The sequence below is a fragment of the Hyposmocoma kahamanoa genome, unplaced genomic scaffold (assembly GCF_003589595.1).
Source record: "Hyposmocoma kahamanoa isolate Upper Pololo Valley unplaced genomic scaffold, ASM358959v1 64, whole genome shotgun sequence".
Taxonomy (NCBI): Eukaryota; Metazoa; Arthropoda; class Insecta; order Lepidoptera; family Cosmopterigidae; genus Hyposmocoma; species Hyposmocoma kahamanoa.
In genome coordinates, this window is record NW_020653852.1 from 5379383 (window position 1) to 5399921 (window position 20539).

The window sequence follows — 20539 nt, forward strand, 5'->3', positions numbered from 1 at the left end:
CGAGCTACAGTCGTCAAACGACCAGTGCCTATACAAGAAAGTTTACCGTCTTCGACGGGCAAACGAAGGCGACCTATCGACCTACTGTAAATGGGCCATTAATGTGATTGCTGTGGCAACAATACTCGGCGGGCGATAGCGGGTTGAAGTTAGACGAAGAGGGAGGGGAATCGAAGATCACAGGCATTAGGTCGGTTTGCCGAACTATTATTAGTCAATCAAACCATTAGGGTAATGACAGTTTCCTTTGTAGTACCCAGTTCAACATAGCAATAAAACATACTTTTAAAACAGATTATAGCATATCATTTGATTGTTACATGTGAACTAAATACCTAGGAATAAAGTAATTAACCTGGCACTTAAGTAGTTGAAAAATATCGACTTATTAGTGTGGGCTAAGTACAATCCTTTTAAGGGTTGGATGCCACTACTCCAAAACAGCACTGCGTCAAACGTTATGCACGCTTCAGGTTTAACCGCATCGACGATACCACATATATAAGGCACACGCTCAGTATGGACACAGTGCTAAAGTATGACAAGTGTGTACCGACCCTAAAGTGTTATTCTACTTACACTAAACCTTTGATCGCATTTAAAGTAGCTCTCTGTTCGACTCCCCTTATAAGAGTACCGAGAAGGCCTTCCATCTCGTTCGCGGTCTCGCGCAGTTGTGTGTTGTCGAAGCATGAGTCTGAAAGTAGATACAGAACATTAGCAATCTTAACGAGTAAGCTTTAAGGTTGGTACTAATTAGTCAACGTTTTCCGGGCAATGAGCACCTTGTTCATATAAATGACGGGTCAAGGTTTTTTTGGCAAATTTAAGATTTAAATTTTATTCGTTGATGATTAGTCTCATAATCAAACGTTGTATGGCCCCTTCTAAATACAGGAATCACCAAAAAGATGAGAGATATTACGGGCGCATACCACAAACCAGCACTGTCAACTGATACTCTGTTCGCTCATTCTCGCTATTACGATAAATATAAATAGATTAGAATGTTAGTCGACCGTTTTGTTTGTGATGTGTGCCCGCACTAAATTTGTAAGTAATACACACAGCTAAAACTGACCGTTTAGATTTATCCAGCTTTGAACAAGCAACTGCTGTTTAGCAGAATGACGAAAGCAAATGGCCTATGCATCCTCTTTTGCATCAATGAATGTTATTTTTATTATTTATTTATTTAAATTACTTGAAAGAGACCAAATGACTCGAAATAATTGTCAAATAAATATTCAACGTCCCATTTTATAATATCGATTCATTGTGCAATCGATTGCCAATGTAATTATTACAAACAACAAGAACCTGGAACAAGCTGCTAGTAGTGCATAGCCAGTTGGCTTAGAAGTAGTTTCATCGACAAGTGTTTTTTTAACAAAGATCTCATTTGAGGCTTCTATTATTTAACAAAAAAGTAAGTAATCAAAACTGAACAGATAAAAAAACAAACTAGCAAAAAGATCTACAATGTTATTACATAATGGAGCTGTTCTGAAATTCATTTCGTTTCGTCATTCTTTTTTTTATAATCTGCTACTAATTTGCGTATTTTTACTACGAACATAACGAGCAAAAAACTCGACGGATAACCTGTTTTTAAAAGAAGTATGGTCCCCATGTGTTATTCGTAATGGGAAATAATAAAGATTCCGAAAAACAAACGAAATTGCAGCGAACTGTGAGTTGAGTTCGAAAAATGAGTTGCTGAAAAATACACACAGAATATACCGACAAAATTATTCATAGTTTGTATTTTTTGAAGGCAATCAAAAACTTGTTCAAATCACAATTCTACGAAGTAAAAAACTGTACTTCCGAATAATATACTAAATATCCGAAAGGAAAACTAACTTACCAATGTATGTGCTGCTACTCATAATAGTATTTCCGTATCGTAGCATCAAAATGTATGAATTGTATAAATAGGTTATTTAAGATAAAAATTACCAACATAGTTTCCAATAAAATGTAAATTAAGTCTGAAGAACATTCATAATATTCGTATTATGAATGAGCTAATTTTTTATTTACTTGTCCGAGGTTTTATTACTACACATACAAGTGTTGCCAGATGTTAATTGTTCCATTTTTCATAACTTGACACTCTCACGTAATGTGTAAGTGTAACTTTTGATTTTTAGGCAACTTTCGTAATGTTAGGATATTTAAAATTCAATTATATTTGTTATTGTAAATCCTAAATATAGTTTACGAACGCACCCAAACTAAACAATAACTAAGAGATGGCGCAAACAAAACAAAATCAAACAATCAATTGCAAACTTTACTTTTTTGTTTTTACGGATTTAGGCGTATACAAAAATATATATTGTTTACACTTACATTTTTTAATTAAAAAGCGCAAATGTAACTTTTAAAGTAACTATTTTCCTTTTCAAGTAACATAGATTTTCTAGAATTTAGATTTATTATTATTTAGAATTTATTTCATTCGTAATCTAGAAACCCTTAGACAGCAATCTTACCATCAACAGCAAAATTATTAGTCAATATCTGCTGCAACCTATCCAGCACGGTGTCCAAGTCAGCGTTCAGCTCCTTCATTTTGTCATTACTCGTCTCTACGGAGCGATTGTCTGCCGCGTACTTTTGTTCCGTGGCACAGATTGACTGCGACGCACAATCCAACTTAGAAGGATGTTTATCGGGGGCTAAGGCATCTGTTTCTGTTAAGAAAATTATTGTTATGGTATACAGTAGTGACGCAACACTCAGGCCCAAAAAAGACCCAAGTTCAGGGAATTCTAATCCATAGCCATTCGCCATATAAATGTGGAAGCGAAACGCTTAGTGTGTGACTCGTCTTTGAGCGTTTGTGCTAGCCTAAACTAAAGGTTCCAGAAACCACGTTTAAAAAGACTCGTATTATACTGGGTTTTTCTTATTTCTTCCTCCTGTTTAGGTATTCAACATTCGGTATATTTAGTAGTAGTAATGTAGGTAGGTAGGTATATAACAAAAATTCGGCCGAGTAGTGAGTCAATATTAGGTATTCGTGCGAATAGCAAACAAAAAGGCCGAATAATCCGAATACCCTAGAGTATTCGTTGTAACTCTACAAGAGTTTATACTAGGAGTTCTTAAGAGTTTAGACTTAAGTCTATTTCCAACATGTTTGTATTTTTATATGAAACAATTAAATAACAAAATAAAAAGCATAGATATAAAAGAACACTTACCATTATGCCAACTGCTAATATCACGCATCGACACGGTAGATATGCTATCAGAAGTGGCATGCACTACAACAGGTTTCAATGCATCACCAGAGATCGTAAGCAAGTTGTCATGCTTAGAAGTTACAGAGAAATTCCCAGAATCCAGACTTAACACCCTAGGTTGGGCTTTGTCGGTGACTTGAGATTGTTTCTCTTCGATTGGTATAGGACTGAAGAGCCCGAATGCCTGCGGACGATCGCATTTTTCTTGCTTTGTTGCTTCGGACATTGCTGATGGAGTTGAAACGAGATTCTCCTGTAAGAATTAAATTTAACAGTTTCATAAATTATAATTATTATACACGGTGACATTTTTTATTCCATTCTTGACGACCTGGGTGGCCTAACGGTTAACATTGTAGGCTCTGGATTTGGAGGAAGACTTTGCTATATTGGTTGTGGTCTGGGTGTTCTGTGAAGTGCCCCAGAGTGAGTTCACACGGGACTTCTGGAAAGTAACGCCTGAATGAAATTTAACCCATAGTTAACGATTGGGACTTGCTTTTTTTATCAATGAATGGCTTGTGAGACTAATTTATTGTCTCAATCCTGCCAGTGTCCGTCACGTGTTAGTTTCATAAACATCATGGAGGGAGTGTATTTAGAAAGTATGTTCGGTGACGCAGAGGGAGTATCGAAAAGACTTGTTGTTACATAGACATTTCAGTAAGTACAACAATGTTCAGTCACCTTCACAATTTTAAGTCTGTTAATTTGCATCGAAACTTGATTAAAGTGCGCGTCTACTTTTCGCTTCAACACACCGTCGCAGTTTTTCAAGTTATCCAGTTGAGCCGATAGCTCCTTCAGTGCCCTGAAACGAAATAACTCGTTAAACAGTGGAACATATTCATTTCCAGTAGTTCCTTCCGTTAATAAATGTCTATCCGTATTGGCACAGATCATAGCGATTTAAATTCTCTTAAGTGGCACTGCAATGGCTATGGATAGACGTGTCGCTTAACACCAGGCGAACGACTAGTTCGTCCTGTTACTTGATGTCATAAAAATATATTACAGAATTGTCTAAAGAGGCAGATCCAGTTTGAATAGTATTTTTGTAGTCTTTAAAATTACATGTTCAATTCAAGTGTGGTGTTTTGTTTTTTTTTATAACTTCAAGCGAAATATGAAAACTCGTGCGCCCGATGCTACACGCCTATCCATAACAGTTACAGTGCCTCTCAGAGCTTTAAATTGTAAAGATCTGAGGGGCACTGCCACTGCGCCCGTCACCCTGAGACATAAGTTGATAAGTCCCATGTGCCTGTAATTTCACATTAGCATTAGCACCCTTACCCGTCAAAACCGGAAAACAAATTCATTCATACATACACTAAATGTAGAACTATGTCTATTAAAAATACAAATAGGAGACATAATTAAAGATTTTTATTTATATTTTATTTTTAATGTACATAATCAAATCCGCCTGTCGTTATTAAAATGTGTGTGACTAATATTAACCTACTAATAAATGGACGTCGGGATCGCGCTAAAAAGTGTCCGTGTGTGTAAGAAGCGTCAATCGCGCAACAGTCTTCGTTTGATCGACTGAGCGCGTTGGCCAATCATGCTGGGTTACTATATTGTAACATAATAATAACTTGTAAAAATTACTGCAGTAAAGTGTAAAAACAGGAGTTTGTATCATATTTTCTATAAACGTTGTGTTGTCATAGTTATCATTTAAAAGTGTTATTTTGTAAAGTTGTATAGTATTTAATTTATATATAAATTAATCGTAAATATAAATTACAAAATATAAATTAAACAAAATAACACAAAATAATCAAATAGCTAACTGTCCTTTTTCTACACATTGCACGTGCAAAAAATTTTAAGAGATCCATTTTGTTAAGTTTCCAGTAGAATCTGAACATGATGGTTTTGGGCCATTAAATTGTTGCAAGCAAAATTAGGCAGTGCTGCAATGACGTTACAATTTAAATTAATATTTTAGTTTATTATATTTCGTTACGTCACTACGTTTGTATAGGATAACTTCGGACATTTTTTTCGTGGTTTTTGTATTAGACCCGACGTCCATTTGTTGGTAGGTCAATGGTGATTAAATATTCATTTTGATATTAATAGACAAACTGACAAAATAAGAATAAAGCATACAATAACGCAATTACTAATCATTAGAACGTCGTAACATTCACAAATTCAGACATTTTTAGCAAAATTTTACATACTTTCACAATCTATCGGTAAAACTATCGACAACTTGACTTTAAAATTTTACGAAAACTGGCAACCCTGCAAATGTAATTTTACCTCATCGTCAGAAAGATAGACTATACATAAATTTTGATTACAGTGACCCTCTCTACCGACCCTTATGTTATATGAGAAGGGCGCTATTACCTGTGCAAGCACTTGGACCGTCACAGTCAGGTCCTTACCCCAAGATCAGTCTGTTAGCCCACACTTCATCCGGTTCCCGAAAGGTGTGCTTTCGGTGAGTAGCCCCGGGTGCACGTACAGCACCTTCCTATTTTCCACATAGGTATCGGAGCTATAGGCACGCTCAATTCCCGTTACTAACTAACGGTTGCCAGCGCTAAGTCGTCGACTCTAAAGTCCACTACCACGTCTCCACTTTAGTATAGTATGCAAATTAGTAATAGTAATTTTCATACAATACTTCAAAGCCCAATTGCAGCGCCACTTTTGCCGTCACAAACTAAAAATAAATAAATCGCTACATTCCATCTGATGTTAAAAGCTCATAAACAATTTTCTTTGCTGTACATACTTATTCTGGCTCTCCATTTGTGTAATTATATCCTGAAGTATTGAAGGCAGATTGCTGTTATGCCCCGACGCTTTCCCCACAGTCGACGTGAAGATAGCTGGACGGCATTCTTTTCTTTTCTTCATAGTTTCCTTGTCAGATACTTTGTTTGAATTCTTCACGATTTTCTTCTTAGTTTTCGTGCAGAAAAAGAAACGTTTCATTGTCTTGACTAAGCTTAGACATTGAGAGGGTTGTGTCTGAAAATATAACAAATATTCAAAGGTAAATATTAAATATGGCGTAGCTGAGGTAATTTTACATTAAATTTTGTAATACAGGAATACGTAACACCTTACACTGAATAAAAATAAACATTCTTTACATTTTCCGAGTTATTCGGATTTTACTGAAATAGACGAATATATTATGATTGAAAAACCATTTAATCCGGTAAAAAAAACACTTAAAATATATGTAAATATTTAAGGTAAACTTTTAATTAATTAATAGAAATAATAATGTGCCAAACAACCACACCCTATGAAAACCAGAGCAAGGCAATGCACTCCAGGCACTACCAGAAAGTCCGAACCAATGTACAAAAGTGCATTTTCCTAACTGATCTTACCGGGAATCGAACCGGGGCCTTCTCATCCAGCACCAACAGTGGAAGTCGTTAGGCCAACGAGCTCGTAAAATTACACATGATGTGTCATGTTCAAGAAATTCCGATAATTCAAATATAGAATGTCATTGCAAAACATATTAGAGAACATTAACCTATACTTTTAATGGAATTACAAATACAAAATGCTTTATTTCTCTCTGAAAGGTAATTGCCAAGAACGAGAAAATCATTTTAAATAATGTACAAATATAAAAATAAATATTTTTTATATATTTTGTTCCATACCATTGTTATCATCCTGATTGCGACAAAACTTTTGCGTTATTGTACCCAGACGCACAAAAAAAACCGAAATATTAGAACCAATTTAGAATATCAGGTCGGCCAGTTGTTTAAACAAATGCGAAACTTCTTTCAGTGGCATTGCAACACATAGCTAAAAGGTAAAACGAGTAGTACATTACAATAAAATAGGCTAAAACGTAATCGTCATTTTCCGTAAAAATCCAATAGCTCCGAATTTTAAACTTTAGAAACAAGTACTTTAGGTTGACTTTTGTAAACCTTGAGCAACATTTTTTTTAAACGACTTCAAAAAACGAGAGATTACTCCGACTTTTTGAACCGATTTCGATTATTATTTTATTGTTGGAAAGGGGGTACCTCAGTAATGGTCCCATTCTTATTTGAATAAAATATTCCATCTAAGTAAGAAAATATTGCACTAAGGGGCAAATTAGGAGATGAATATGGTTTATTGAATTTTACCTACTTTCCGCTAACCGATTTCAATAAAACTTGGCGAAAAATATGTAACTAATACAGCGAAAGCAGATAGCCAACTTCTGAGGTCAGTTTTAAAAAAAATTATAATTGTTATAATTAGAGAATGCATAACTATTTCAAATTCAGCATTTAGAGCACCTGTTATCACACGATAGGCCGGTTGGTTTAATCGACCACTTTAACTTGACACCCGCTCGCGAACTCGCTTAAGGGTCGAAGCACAAAACTGCGATGGCGAATTGCTAAGTATAGCGCATTCCTGTGATGTTAATCTTCTTTGTGTTTTTTTCTATACTTTCTTATCAATAACAGCAGTGCAACACTATTTTTAAAACCCGTGTCGCCACCTCGCATCACGCATGCATTCGCATCCACGCCGATTCGCAGTTTTGTGTTTCGACCCTAACACAGCACACGTCATCGTCACGTCACGGTATCTTAAAACTACGAAATAGTATTACGGGAAGATGCCGTACAATTTTGAGTGTAATTACCTCTCCGTCGACCATTTCATGCACCAAATGACTTTTCTTGTGGCCTCTCACTGTCGTCGGCTGTTTGTCGTACAAGTAACATTTCTCGCAGAAATAAGTTTCGTCACATTTTGAGCATTTGAATTTAAGCACCTGCAAATTAAAATGTATATCAGTCTATTTCGACTGTACCTCTCTTGGACTTCAAATGATAAGACCGATGGCAGTAATTTAGCCTTTTTTTCTGATACTATACATCGTCTTTTTTTACAATTAGAAAAACTGTAAACTAAGAAACAGTAATCGTAAACCTTTTTTAAGGAAACTCTTGTCTTCAGACAACAAATTACTGTAAAGGACAACATCGTGAAAATCGACGTCAAATTACTTTTACAAATGACAAGACAAATGCAACTTTTTTTAAGTTTGTCCGTTTGAAAGCTCTGTTTCTTTAAGGTTTTTATAGTACAAGACATTTGACTTACAATTATATGGACGTCGGGTCCGCGCTAAAAAGTGTCCGAACTTATAGGGCGTTAAAATCGTATACAGAGCGTCATTCACGCTTTAGTCTTCGTTTGTTCGACTGACAGCGAAGCAAGCAAAATTAGATAGTACTGCGATGACATTACATTTAAATTCAACGTTTTAGCTTTTTCATATTCCTTGACATGTCACTACGTTTAAATAGGTTGACTTGGGACATTTTTTTCGTGGTTTTTGTATTACGGGTCTAAAACGTGGTTTTTGTATAACGTCCATTTATTTGTAAGTCAATGGTACAAGACTTTGAAATAGATTAAGTTTGTGAAGACACAAACATTTACAGTTAGTTTTTGGTGAAAGTTAAGAGTAAAAAAAAAACGTAACAATTACCATAAAGACAGTAAATATGTTACAGAATTTCGTTTCATGGATTTTATTAAATTGCTTTGCGAGACTCAAAATTTTTATCTGTCTAATGCTAAATAAAACATATTTATTTTATCTACTAAACGTAAAGTATAGTAGATACAATTAGTTAATCATTCCACATTGTCAGCTACCAGCTTCGTAATCATATCTACCGCTTAACATAGTTCTCAAACATACTTTGCCAAAATCAATATCTCAAAGAAATTCATACATACATACATGTATATTTACTATTATACGTGGGGCACAGTATAAGTTTCCGGAATGAATAAAAAAAAATACTATAAATGGTCACAAATTCATTTATTGTTTCTCAAAATATTATCCGTTAGCGTTAACGCACTTTTTCACAAAAATGAACCAATTTTGAAAACATTTATGCAACTCCTCCGTGACAATCTCTGAAACATATTTTTCACACTCTTCGACAGTCTCTTCAAGTGATGAAAATCATTGACCGCGTAAATGGTTCTTAATTTTTGGAAATAAATAAAAGTCACAACGTGCCAGTACGGGACTGTACGCGGGATGGCTCATAAGGTCAACGTTGTACACCTTCAAAAATTCATTTGTCAGTCTACCCGTGTGAGAAATGCCATTATCGTGGTGCAAGATGATTTACGGTTTACGGTTACGGTTTACGGTTATTTTTACGGTTTTTTTTTAGTCAATAACTTCCGGCAAACAAATGGTCGTGTACCAATCACTATACACGGTACAACGATTCTCTAAAACAACAGTAGCCACGTGACCAGTTTTATTAAAAAAAGAAGCAATAATCCGCTTAGAGGCACTTTGCACGCGCACCACTTTGGTTGGTTTCGGGTCAACTCGAAAGACCCATACGCTCGATTGCTGCTTTGTTTTGGGATCGTAACTATAAATCCATGTTTCGTCACCTGTTACTATGTCCCACGCCAAATTTAACGCCCATTCGTTGAATTTTGCACCAAGTGACGTGATCCGTTTTTTGAGCCTCTGTCAAATTGTGTGGGATCCACCGAGAGCACAGTTTTTTCACACCCAAATGTTTGTGTAGTATTGATTATATTGATTGTATTTGCCTCATGCCTATGCCTAAAGATGCCCGAATCTCATGGTATATCACATACCTGTCTGTTTTGATCATACGAAATTCGTCACTGAGATTCACACGACCGTGTTTGAATTCTGCAAACCAGCTATGAGTAGTCGTCTTGAATGGTGCTTCATCGCCAAAAACAGTTTGAAGCCGAGGGAAGCTCCGCTGAGCTGTTACATTACACTTAAACTCGTAGAAAATGATACTACGAAAATTTTCACGATTTAAATTCATGGTGATGTAGACAACCAATTTCTAAAATGACGCCACAATGTAAAAAAAAGTGACAAGTCAGATGAAAGAAACTGTATTCACAGCCAGAGTTCCATTTTCAAATGTTGTAATTACTTTTTAAATATTGTTTATGTAAGTGGCCAGTTCCGGAAACTTATAGTGTGCCCTATGTATGTGTGTTTATTATACATGTATATTAAGTAAGTTTGTTATATTCATTTTATACCATATAATTTAATTATTAAATTTTGGCTTATTGTATTTTGTTATTTTTGCTTGAAGTGTAGAACCTACCTATAGTTTTTTCTGTTTGACCCAATGGTTAACAGGTAGGGAATATGTTATAGCATTAAGTCCGCAATTTGTATTTTATTATATACAAAATATTTGTATTTTGAATCATGCAAAAAAGTTAAATAAGTAAATAAACTGTCAGAATACTATAGTAGCAATACCTGAATTAGCGGTTGTGCGCAGGCGGCACAGCTAGAACTAACGTTGCTGCAGTTTCTACTGGAGATAACGCGCTGTACAACGATCAGGAAACGCGCGCTTACGCAGCTTTGGACACCCCACTCAGCCAGAGCCGACGCGCCTATGCCTAGCATGCCTGCGTTCTGCAACAGGTTACAGGAGAAGAAAATATATAATTGTACAGGTAGCGGAAGAAGAGAAACTTACAACCTAATAAAAAATACAATACTTATGTTAAGTAAAATCAAATCCGAATTTTTATCAAAGATCAATCAGCAACATAGACTTCTTTCAGAAAATCAAATTCATTAGTACGAGAAGAGTTTTATTTTGGTTGCTGGTCAATTGAAGTCCAGAAGATCAACTTAAATTTAAAAGTACTTTTGTGAGTGGTAACCCTTAGTTAACGGTCCAGGAAAATATCGTGAAGAAACCTGTATGAGGAAGAAGGCTCACAACTTTTGAAAACTATGTGAAGTTCTTTAACTGCATTAGTATTTCTTTTCTTAGGAAGACCAAGTAAATGAAGTTAGAATAGTGAAGTTAGAATGGCTAAACACACGTTGTATTAACTTATCATTAATGGAACTCAGCTGAACTAAGTTGAATGGGAAATTATTCCTTTTTATTGCGAAAACTATTACATTTTCATTCTAACTTTCGCGTTTACTGGATTTGTGTCTAGTTATTGGTGGAAAAGTTACCTTATCAAAGCAAGCATCAACGTCAGCCTGTATAGACTCTATCTGGCCTCCAAGATATGTTGGCAGCGCTGTAACATGAGCCAGCAGCGCGGTCAATCGTCTTGGTGACACACAACCATTGTGGTCCGAGCAGCAGTTGGCCATAGCTGACCACTTGTCTGATACAGACTCCTCACTTAGTATTATCAAGAGTGTTTTAGTAGCTAGTACTCTGATTTGTTCCTTTCTATTTCTGCAAACAATTTAACACAATTAAAAATAATACAAGGTTTCATTATTGATGTAATATGGGTCACATTAGATCCGTAGCAACAATTCAGTAATGTCAGAGCGTAGCCGTGGTTGTAGCCTAGTGAGAGGTACTATTTAATATTTAAACGAGGAATATAATCCTAACATCGAGCATATAAACAGAAATCGAGACGAAATGTCATTTAATTTGTTTGAAAACTATTCTGCCATATCATTACTGTGACAATTGCGCTCCAATTGGCCAGCCCGAGTTCGAAACAATTGACGTGTGTCGTCAATTGTTTCACTTCAAATCGACCAGTTAACTTGAGCTTTGCTATAATGGACGAAAATTGCAAAATTACATATTTAATATTGAATTACCAATGCAATTTGGTTCCGTTTGTTTTGTAATTAGATGTTTTGCTGTTTTTCCTCATACCACTGAATGGAACAGCACGTCATTGTTAGAGATATTATCTCTATTACAATAAATACAGAATATTTTTGGAATATACGAAAACGTACACACAGGTCAGTTGTTGGCGCTGTACTATTTCAGCTTTCTAATTGTAATTTCATTGCAAACGAGAGTTGATATTTATAAGTGATGTATCACTGATGAGTGACCAGGAGGTATGGCCCTTATTTCGTTTCTATTTCTGATTATATACTCGATGAAACCTAATTAAAGATTTACTGCAAGCGTTCAGTTTGAAGATTTGTCCAGAACCACCGCAATGTTCATTTGACAACAACCTTCTATTTTTATACAGTTCTAAATACAAAATAGTTAACCAGCCTGTGCTACAGTAACAACGAATTAGTAGCAGTAGAACTCCTTGTGAAAGCTTTCCAGTACAGTACTTGCACTTTACCCATTACTGCCGCCATGGACCAATTATTCAAGAGGACCGCTAATCGCCATACTACAGGTTGTAACTGTTAAAAAGGTATATAACCCACTGTTGATATAACTATTTACTACCTAATTTCTCCCTGAACTTACTTTTTTTACACTATTTTAGGAAGCTTCTATAAAGTTATTTAAAAATAATAATAAAACGCCTTTGTAAAAGGTATCTTCTAAAACGATTGTTTTGATTTGTATATCTCGTTTGGTCCAGCCATTCTGACGGACACAACAATGAAAATGGAACTCTTTGGCTGTAGAATACAGTTTCTTTCGTCTGACTGTCTTGTTTTTACATTATAGCGTCATTTTAGAAATTGGTAGTCTTCCTAGTCTTGATACATCACCATGGATTTAACTCATGACAATTTTCGAAGTATGATTTTCTAAGTGTAATTTAACAGCTCAGCGGAGCTTCGCTCCGCTTCAAACTGCTGTTGGCGATGAAGCACCATGCAAGACGACTATTTATAGCTGGTTTTCAGAATTCAAATGCGGTCGTGTGAATGTCAGTGACGAATTTCGTAATGGTCGCCCGTCCACTGCTGTGAACAACAAAAACATCGATGCTGAGCGCCGTATGATCATGCATGTGATATACCACGAGATTCGGGCATCTGTAGGCATAGGCATGAGTTAAATACAATCAGTACTACACAAACATTTGGGTGTGAAAAAGCTGTGCTCTCGGTGGATCGCACACAATTTGACTGAGGCTCAAAAAACGGATCGCGTCACTTGGTGCAATGCCACGCTTACCAGATTCAACGAATGGGCGTCAAATTTGGTATGGGATATAATAACAGGTGACGAAACATGGATTTATAGTTACGATCCCAAAACACAACAGCAATCGAGTGTATGGGTCTTTCGAGATGAGCCGAAACCAACCAAAGTGACGCGCGTGCAAAGTGCCTCTAAGCGGATGATTGCTTCTTTTTTAATAAAACGGGACATGTGGCTACTGTTGCTTTGGAGAATCGTTGTACCGTGAATAGTGATTGGTTCACGAACATTGCTTTGCCGGAAGTTATTGACAAAATCCGTAAAAATAACCGTAAACGCCGTATCATTTTGCGCCACGATAATGCCAGTTCTCACACGGCCAGACTGACAAATAAATTTTTAAAGGTGAACGACGTAGACCTTATGAGCCATCCCGCGTACAGTCCCGACCTGGCACCTTGGGACTTTTATTTATTTCCAAAAATTAAAAACCGTTTACGCGGTCAACGATTTTCATCACTTGAAGAGGCTGTCGAAGAGTGTGAAAAATATGTTTCAGAGATTGTCACGGAGGAGTTGCATAAATGTTTTCAAAATTGGTTCATTCGTATGAAAAAGTGCGTTAACGCTAACAGAGAATATTTTGAGAAACAATAAATTAATTTCTGACCATTTATAGTATGCCCCACGTATTATATAAATGGCCGAGGATATCAATTAATTCCTCTTTAATAAGAAAAATAAGAAGTCAGTTTTTTCCTTGCAATATTAAGAGGGAGCAGAGGAAAAATTCCTAATCTTCGATTTGATTTTGGAGGGGTATATCCACTTTAAAGTTAAAAATAAAATATTGTATGAGTAACTACACGATATATTCAAGCATAGACATTAATCAGAAACATAAAACAATAAATTTTCCTCGATAGATAAAAATCACGAAATGACCTCTAATTTTCACATATTTTATCATGATTTATCCTCGAAATGCTACAGGTTATTAGGACAAAAATTAGATAATTAATTATATTTATGCATGATCGACAACTGTCACTACGGATTTTTTTTAATCCCTTTAGTTTTAGAGTTATTCCGCTAAAACGAATTTGGTACTTTTAATGCGCAAAATTCAACATCTCCTGTCGCATGTCACGCGAACTTCAGGCATATATTTGTTTCACATATTTGGGCGGAGCCAACGTCAAACTTTTTTAGCATGAGAGCTCTTTTAATCAAACATGACAAATAATCCTGCACTCAACATAGTCCTGCACTAGAGACACCCTGTGTCGTGGGACATTTTACACCCAAACTCACGAGAGAAATAAATGTCCCATACAAATATCTCTCCCGGCCCGGGAATCGAAACTGGGACCTCCGCATGGTAACCGTTCGGCCACCGAGGCAATAAATACAACTCAATAGATGTTGTGTGTTACAAACTAATTTATAATTTAACGCCTACAATTATGGATAGATGGCGCTAATCCTAAACAAAATTTAAATCTGTGCAATAAGCGCCACCTAGTTAAATTGTAATCACTAGATATAGGAATAGCTTTGATAAATTTTTGATGAATTTTTGATAAATTGCAGCTTGTCAATGTAAAACAAATTAGTTACAAAAATAGCTATTTGGCACTCGTCGCGACATCTGGTGTACCAATAAGTACTAAATACCCGAGTACGCTGTGTCGCGAATTAGCAGTCCTCTTGGGTTTTTGATTCATGCTGCCGCCAAGCAGTAATTTGAGCTTTACTGTGTTCTGGTTTTGCAGGGTAAGGGTGCTGGTGAAACTACAGGCACACGGGACTTTGTCAACCTTATGTCTCAGAGTGACGGGCGCAGTTGCAGTGTTCCTCAGATCTTTACCATTTGAAGCTATGAAGATTTTTGTTTACCATCAGGCTTACGACTTGTTCGTCCTTGATGGTAAACATAATGATGACACTCACAATCACAATCACAATCAACATAGCCCCGCACTAGGGAAACCCTGTGTCGCGGGTGCCATGGACACACACATAGACAACCACAAATTACACCCAAACTCACGAGAGAAATAAATGTAGGCCATACAAATATTTCTCCCGGCCCGGGAATCGAACCTGGGACCTCTGCGTGGCAGTCCGACATGGTAACCGTTCGGCCAAGGAGGCAGTTAAATGACGATGACCGCAAAGTAAAACAAGCAGTCCCCAAACAAGATAATAGTATTGCGACATGTGGAAGTTACTACTTAGCACAACTCTATGAAAAGATCTATTCAAAGAATCTAATAAGAGCTGGGACAGTTAAATTAATAAATATGCAACAGGTAGATTTTCAAAATGTCTCGCAATGAATACAAAAACAAATATTACCTATCAAAAACGTTAAGCAACAAGTTGATCAACAGATCAACGGTCAAGTCAATATCTCCATAAAATAAACCTTCCTTCTCTGCTGCAAAGTATATGTCCGTTAATACTGCCTCCAACTCAACTGTGTCCAGTGATAGACTGGTCTCCGATAAGCTAAGTTGATGTCGCGCGAATACTCCCGACGCGATGCGAAGAGGAGGCACTGAAATGGTTAAAACATACATTATAAACATTAAAGCAAAAAATAAAAACAATGTTTCCAAACTAACTAAACTACAGGTAATTTTTGTCAGTTTTAAGCTTAAAATGGTGTGATATGATTTTTTTACATTCATTTTTCTTACTTTACAGCAGGATCATCGAGAGCCACTAGTATAAGCTACCCCATTAATACACTCAAATACACGTGAGAACATGCAACCACATAATCTTCAAACACAACTAAATATTTGATGTATAAGATTAGCAGTAGATTGCCAAGGCCCAAGTAGATCCTCAAAGATGCAAATCACCCAGTCATTATATCCGTGGGACCACTTAATTAGGATGTTATTAGAACCATATGAGAATGACACTGTATCTAAACTTAACCATTCATAATTTTCAATCTAAACCCTACAAATACGCTGATAGGATCAATAAATAAACAAACTATTTTAAATTTTTTTTTTTAAATAGTTAATTTAAATTTTAAAAAAAATTTTAACTCTACATTCATGGGTTAATATGAAAGATAGGAAAATAGGTTTATTTGATAACATTATCACAAAATGATAACAAAAAATAACTTTTGGATAAAACGCCAAACAAAAGAATTACATTTATTACGTCACCAAAATATTCTCCACTCAGCTTTTGTAACGAGATGTGGGAAATAACAATAAACTGAATAAATAACAAGGACAATGTCGACTCTTACTACGATAGAGTATTATAATCCGCAAAGCCAATATAACCAAGGGCTCTTTCAGACTGCTGGCTCGGGCGCGGCGGCGAGTCGGGGCGCGGGGGTCTTGGCGTATTTCCTCTTTCACAGTATCGAAGCGGCTACGAGCGGATAGATCCAAACGTCGAAATCGCAAACAGACGCTAGACCATGCACTGTGAAAAGTACAGGCGGACAGAGCCAATAGATCTACCAGATCGGCGACGCGCACTCGCGCCCTCAGCCACCACGACACAGGCGTTGGCGTGCGCGGCCACTGAACGCAACGTAGACACCTACGTATATGTGGTTTATACGCACGCGCGCCCGCCGCCACTCTGAATAAGGCCCAAGTGTTACCAGTCTTATTAAAAACAAGATAGAAAAAGGATGATTTTGTCACTTCATCCAAGTCAATTTAAATAAAAGTGTAAATATAAAATAAAAAAGCCCATGTCCAAAATAGGCCTCTCTAACACACCGTGTACAAACTTGGTGGCCTAATAGGTTGCACTCCAAGCACCTTGCTTCATGAATAGGTCCACAATAACTAATTCTCTATTTAGAGCATGTATGGAAGGGGAGAAAATAGCTGTGCATATTCTACAAATTTCCAGAATGGCCAACAACAGGGCGAAGTAGTTGGAGAGTTAAAGTTGCTCCTCAGTCTTTAAAAATCTTGGAGCAGCTCAGATGGCATGAGTAGGACACTGCACCCACTACATGACGAAATAAGTGCCTTAACACAGAGTTGAGGACACCAGCCTGTTACACCATATTATTATCACACACCAATTGCATCAAAATTCCTATGCTGATGCGACTGGTGTATGTTTCCCCACAAATATTTTATAGTAGCTCTATCCTTAACAAATACAAGTAGTTGTTATTTTGCATATTCCTAAAATGCTATAGCACTTACTTTTATAGTATTAAGTTGTAATGGTAAACTTATTTCACATTTAAGGTTGGCTATTTATTGCAAATTTACTTTACAAGAATGAGTGTATCAGACTGTTGTTTAGTTGCCATCACACATCGGATTTGAAGGCAATGATAAGGCATTTTCTCTCAAATCAAGCAAGTTTTGTGTGACACAACTTGGATTCATAAGTATTTAAAGCCACCGAGCCGTGCAAAATTGAGTTTATAAATATAGACTCCCGGACTTTTTTACAACACTAGAAGTGGGCATTGGCCAGAATATAGTTGATATTGATTGAGCACGGGATGTTTTTGAGAAGGCAATCTCTACGAAAACAGTCCCCAAGCTCTAATTTATGTGTTCACTTCAATTTAAAATTCAAGGATCCATCATGCAAATAACTAGATTGTGAAAAACTCAATAAAAATAGGGATTAAATCAATTATATTTTGCCAATGTAATATAACAAGCTTAATAATAAAATTTTTGTAGTATTTCGTAACGTCCTTTTCGTTATGCACAATTATTTTGAGAAACAGTCACATATTTACTAAATATAATATAGTATCTTGTAAACAGTAAAATCTTACCTCTAAGTTCTCTTTGTAAAGCGAAAATCTTGAAGGCAATACGATACGAACTGTGCTTGATTCCATTGTATTCCTCGAGAGATTTTATAATCTTCTCAAAGTGTGGGTGATCAAACTGCTCTTTACCCGTTGTTTCACTGTAAAACAAATCACAAACGCCGCTAGTTACTAAAACTTGAATCTATATTTTGATATTTACGCAGAGAAAGTAGGACTACAATACTTACTGCACGTAACAAGGATATCCTTCGTCATTTTCAACTTTTTTCCAACCGTTAACAGCCATCGTAACCTATTCACATTATTTAATTGCTTAAAACAAAACAACCATAAAAAAGAAATTACTAATTAAACGTAGATATTCTAAGATCGGCATAAATAACCGCCGTAATATATTCAAAAAAATGTTTTTGTTGTGTATCAATGAACACTATGCCACTATGTATTCACCTACCTATCAAAAATTCGAAGTAGTATTTTAAACCAACTATGTTTTAGAAAGTCTATGCTCAGTGCACTAGCGATTGGTTGAAAAAAAATTAATTTTCCCAAATGTCAACTGGGTGCTCCATTCGTTTCGTATGCGGTTTATTTAAAATACAGAAGTGCTTCTTTTTTAACCAACGAAACTGCTTGCAAGCAGTATCAAGTTTTCAACTAAAAATTGAAATATGCTTAGAACCGAACGTGTCGTATACACAAGAATTTGTTTTCGTTGTCCGAAGCGAAATTACTCCACTTATTCTCTAATCACAGGCGTCAATAAATGTTATACGATACATATCTACCAATCGCAGCCGTGTATTTTATGACATCTTACGCTGCCATTTTCTGCTGGTAAAAGAGACGCCATTTTGCAAGCGTCACTTGGCGGCGTGTCGGGTATCCGCGTTTTAAACAAAAATACGTCCACGCGAAGTTTATTATTGTTGTGTTTTCGTATAATATGTCGTATCAGTCTAGTGTAGCGCAGGATACCTTAGCTGCGGCACAATTGGAAATGGCCGGTAACCCCAATGCCTTGGCTTTGCGTCGGCCATTCGATCCAGTGGCACACGATTTAGAAGCAAGTTTTCGATTGACAAGATTCGCAGATCTCAAAGGAAGAAGTTGTAAAGTACCTCAAGATGTTCTGGGTAAACTCGTCGAGTCATTGCAGCAAGACTACTCTCAACAAGATGATCAGTTCATGCATGTGGCGATTCCGCGCATCGGCATCGGCTTGGACTGCTCGGTAACGCCGCTTAGGCACGGCGGGCTTTGTTTGGTACAAACTACTGACTTTTTCTATCCTCTCGTTGACGACCCCTACATGATGGGTAAAATCGCGTGTGCCAATGTATTGAGCGACCTGTACGCTATGGGCGTCACTGAATGCGACAATATGCTGATGCTACTCGGCGTATCCACGAAAATGACCGAGAAAGAGCGCGACGTAGTTATTCCCCTGATAATGCGAGGTTTCAAAGACTCTGCTTTGGAAGCTGGTACTTCTGTTACTGGTGGTCAAACTGTCATTAATCCTTGGTGCACCATTGGTGGGGTAGCCACCACTATCTGCCAGCCAAATGAGTATATTGTTCCTGACAATGCTGTTATGGGTGATGTGTTAGTGCTAACTAAGCCTCTGGGCACCCAAGTTGCTGTAAACGCTCATCAATGGCTTGACCAACCAGAACGTTGGAACCGCATCAAACTGGTAGTATCTGAAGAGGATGTACGCAAGGCGTACCATCGCGCAATGGACTCAATGAGCAGGCTAAACCGCATTGCAGCCCGTCTCATGCATAAGTACAATGCCCATGGCTCCACAGATGTAACAGGATTTGGTCTACTTGGCCATGCACAGAATTTGGCCTCTCATCAGAAGAATGAAGTGTCATTTGTCATTCACAACTTACCTGTTATTGCAAAGATGGCTGCTGTCGCTAAAGCCTGTGGAAATATGTTCCAACTGTTACAAGGCCATGCACCTGAGACTTCTGGTGGGCTTCTGATTTGCTTGCCCCGTGAGCAAGCTGCAGCATACTGCAAGGATATTGAGAAGCAAGAAGGGTACCAAGCTTGGATCATTGGTATAGTGGAAAAAGGCAACCGTACTGCCCGTATCATTGACAAACCTAGAGTTATTGAAGTACCAGCCAAGGATTAAATCAATAATAACTCTCCAGATATGTATTCTTTATGACTTGGAGTTGAATAAATCTTAAATTTTTATTTTAAAGAATCTACTGACATTGTCATATTTTTATTTTCAACATTGACTTTTGTTTGTGCTGTATTGTGGATAGCAAACAGCTAGATATTGTAAAATCAGTGAAAAAAGCTTTTAAATATTAATCTAGTGATTTGGTGTTTATAACTTAGTTAAGGTTCCACTATTAAACTAAGAGAACAATTCCATTAGGTACCCAATAAAACCTAAAGATCATTTGCAGCTTGTTTTAAGCTAAAACTTTTCTGCAAATTGTGAGATAAGTATAATAATTATTAGAATAAAGTTATTTTTCAGTCAAATCTGTGTTTCATTTACATATGCCATGTATGTTGGGAAAATGAAAAGATATAAAGTA

General features: G+C 36.7%; 2 protein-coding genes across 2 annotated transcripts; one reads left to right on the forward strand and one right to left on the reverse strand.

Annotated features, from left to right (window-relative positions):
- Positions 1 to 554: 554 nt before the first annotated feature.
- LOC113230825 (dystrophin) lies at positions 555 to 18252 on the reverse strand. Its single transcript, XM_026464921.1, has 11 exons — positions 18194 to 18252; positions 17967 to 18103; positions 15527 to 15728; positions 11296 to 11527; positions 10573 to 10734; positions 7909 to 8040; positions 6019 to 6257; positions 3945 to 4068; positions 3216 to 3510; positions 2502 to 2702; positions 555 to 697 (listed from the first exon to the last, which is right to left on the reverse strand). Exons 1-11 carry the CDS (start codon positions 18250 to 18252, stop codon positions 576 to 578), a joined length of 1905 nt encoding a protein of 634 aa, XP_026320706.1. The 3' UTR covers positions 555 to 575.
- Positions 18253 to 18798: 546 nt separating this feature from the next.
- On the forward strand, positions 18799 to 20398 carry LOC113230748 (selenide, water dikinase). Its single transcript, XM_026464827.1, has one exon. The coding sequence runs from the start codon at positions 18913 to 18915 to the stop codon at positions 20116 to 20118; it is 1206 nt and encodes a 401-aa protein (XP_026320612.1). The 5' UTR covers positions 18799 to 18912; the 3' UTR covers positions 20119 to 20398.
- Positions 20399 to 20539: the final 141 nt, after the last annotated feature.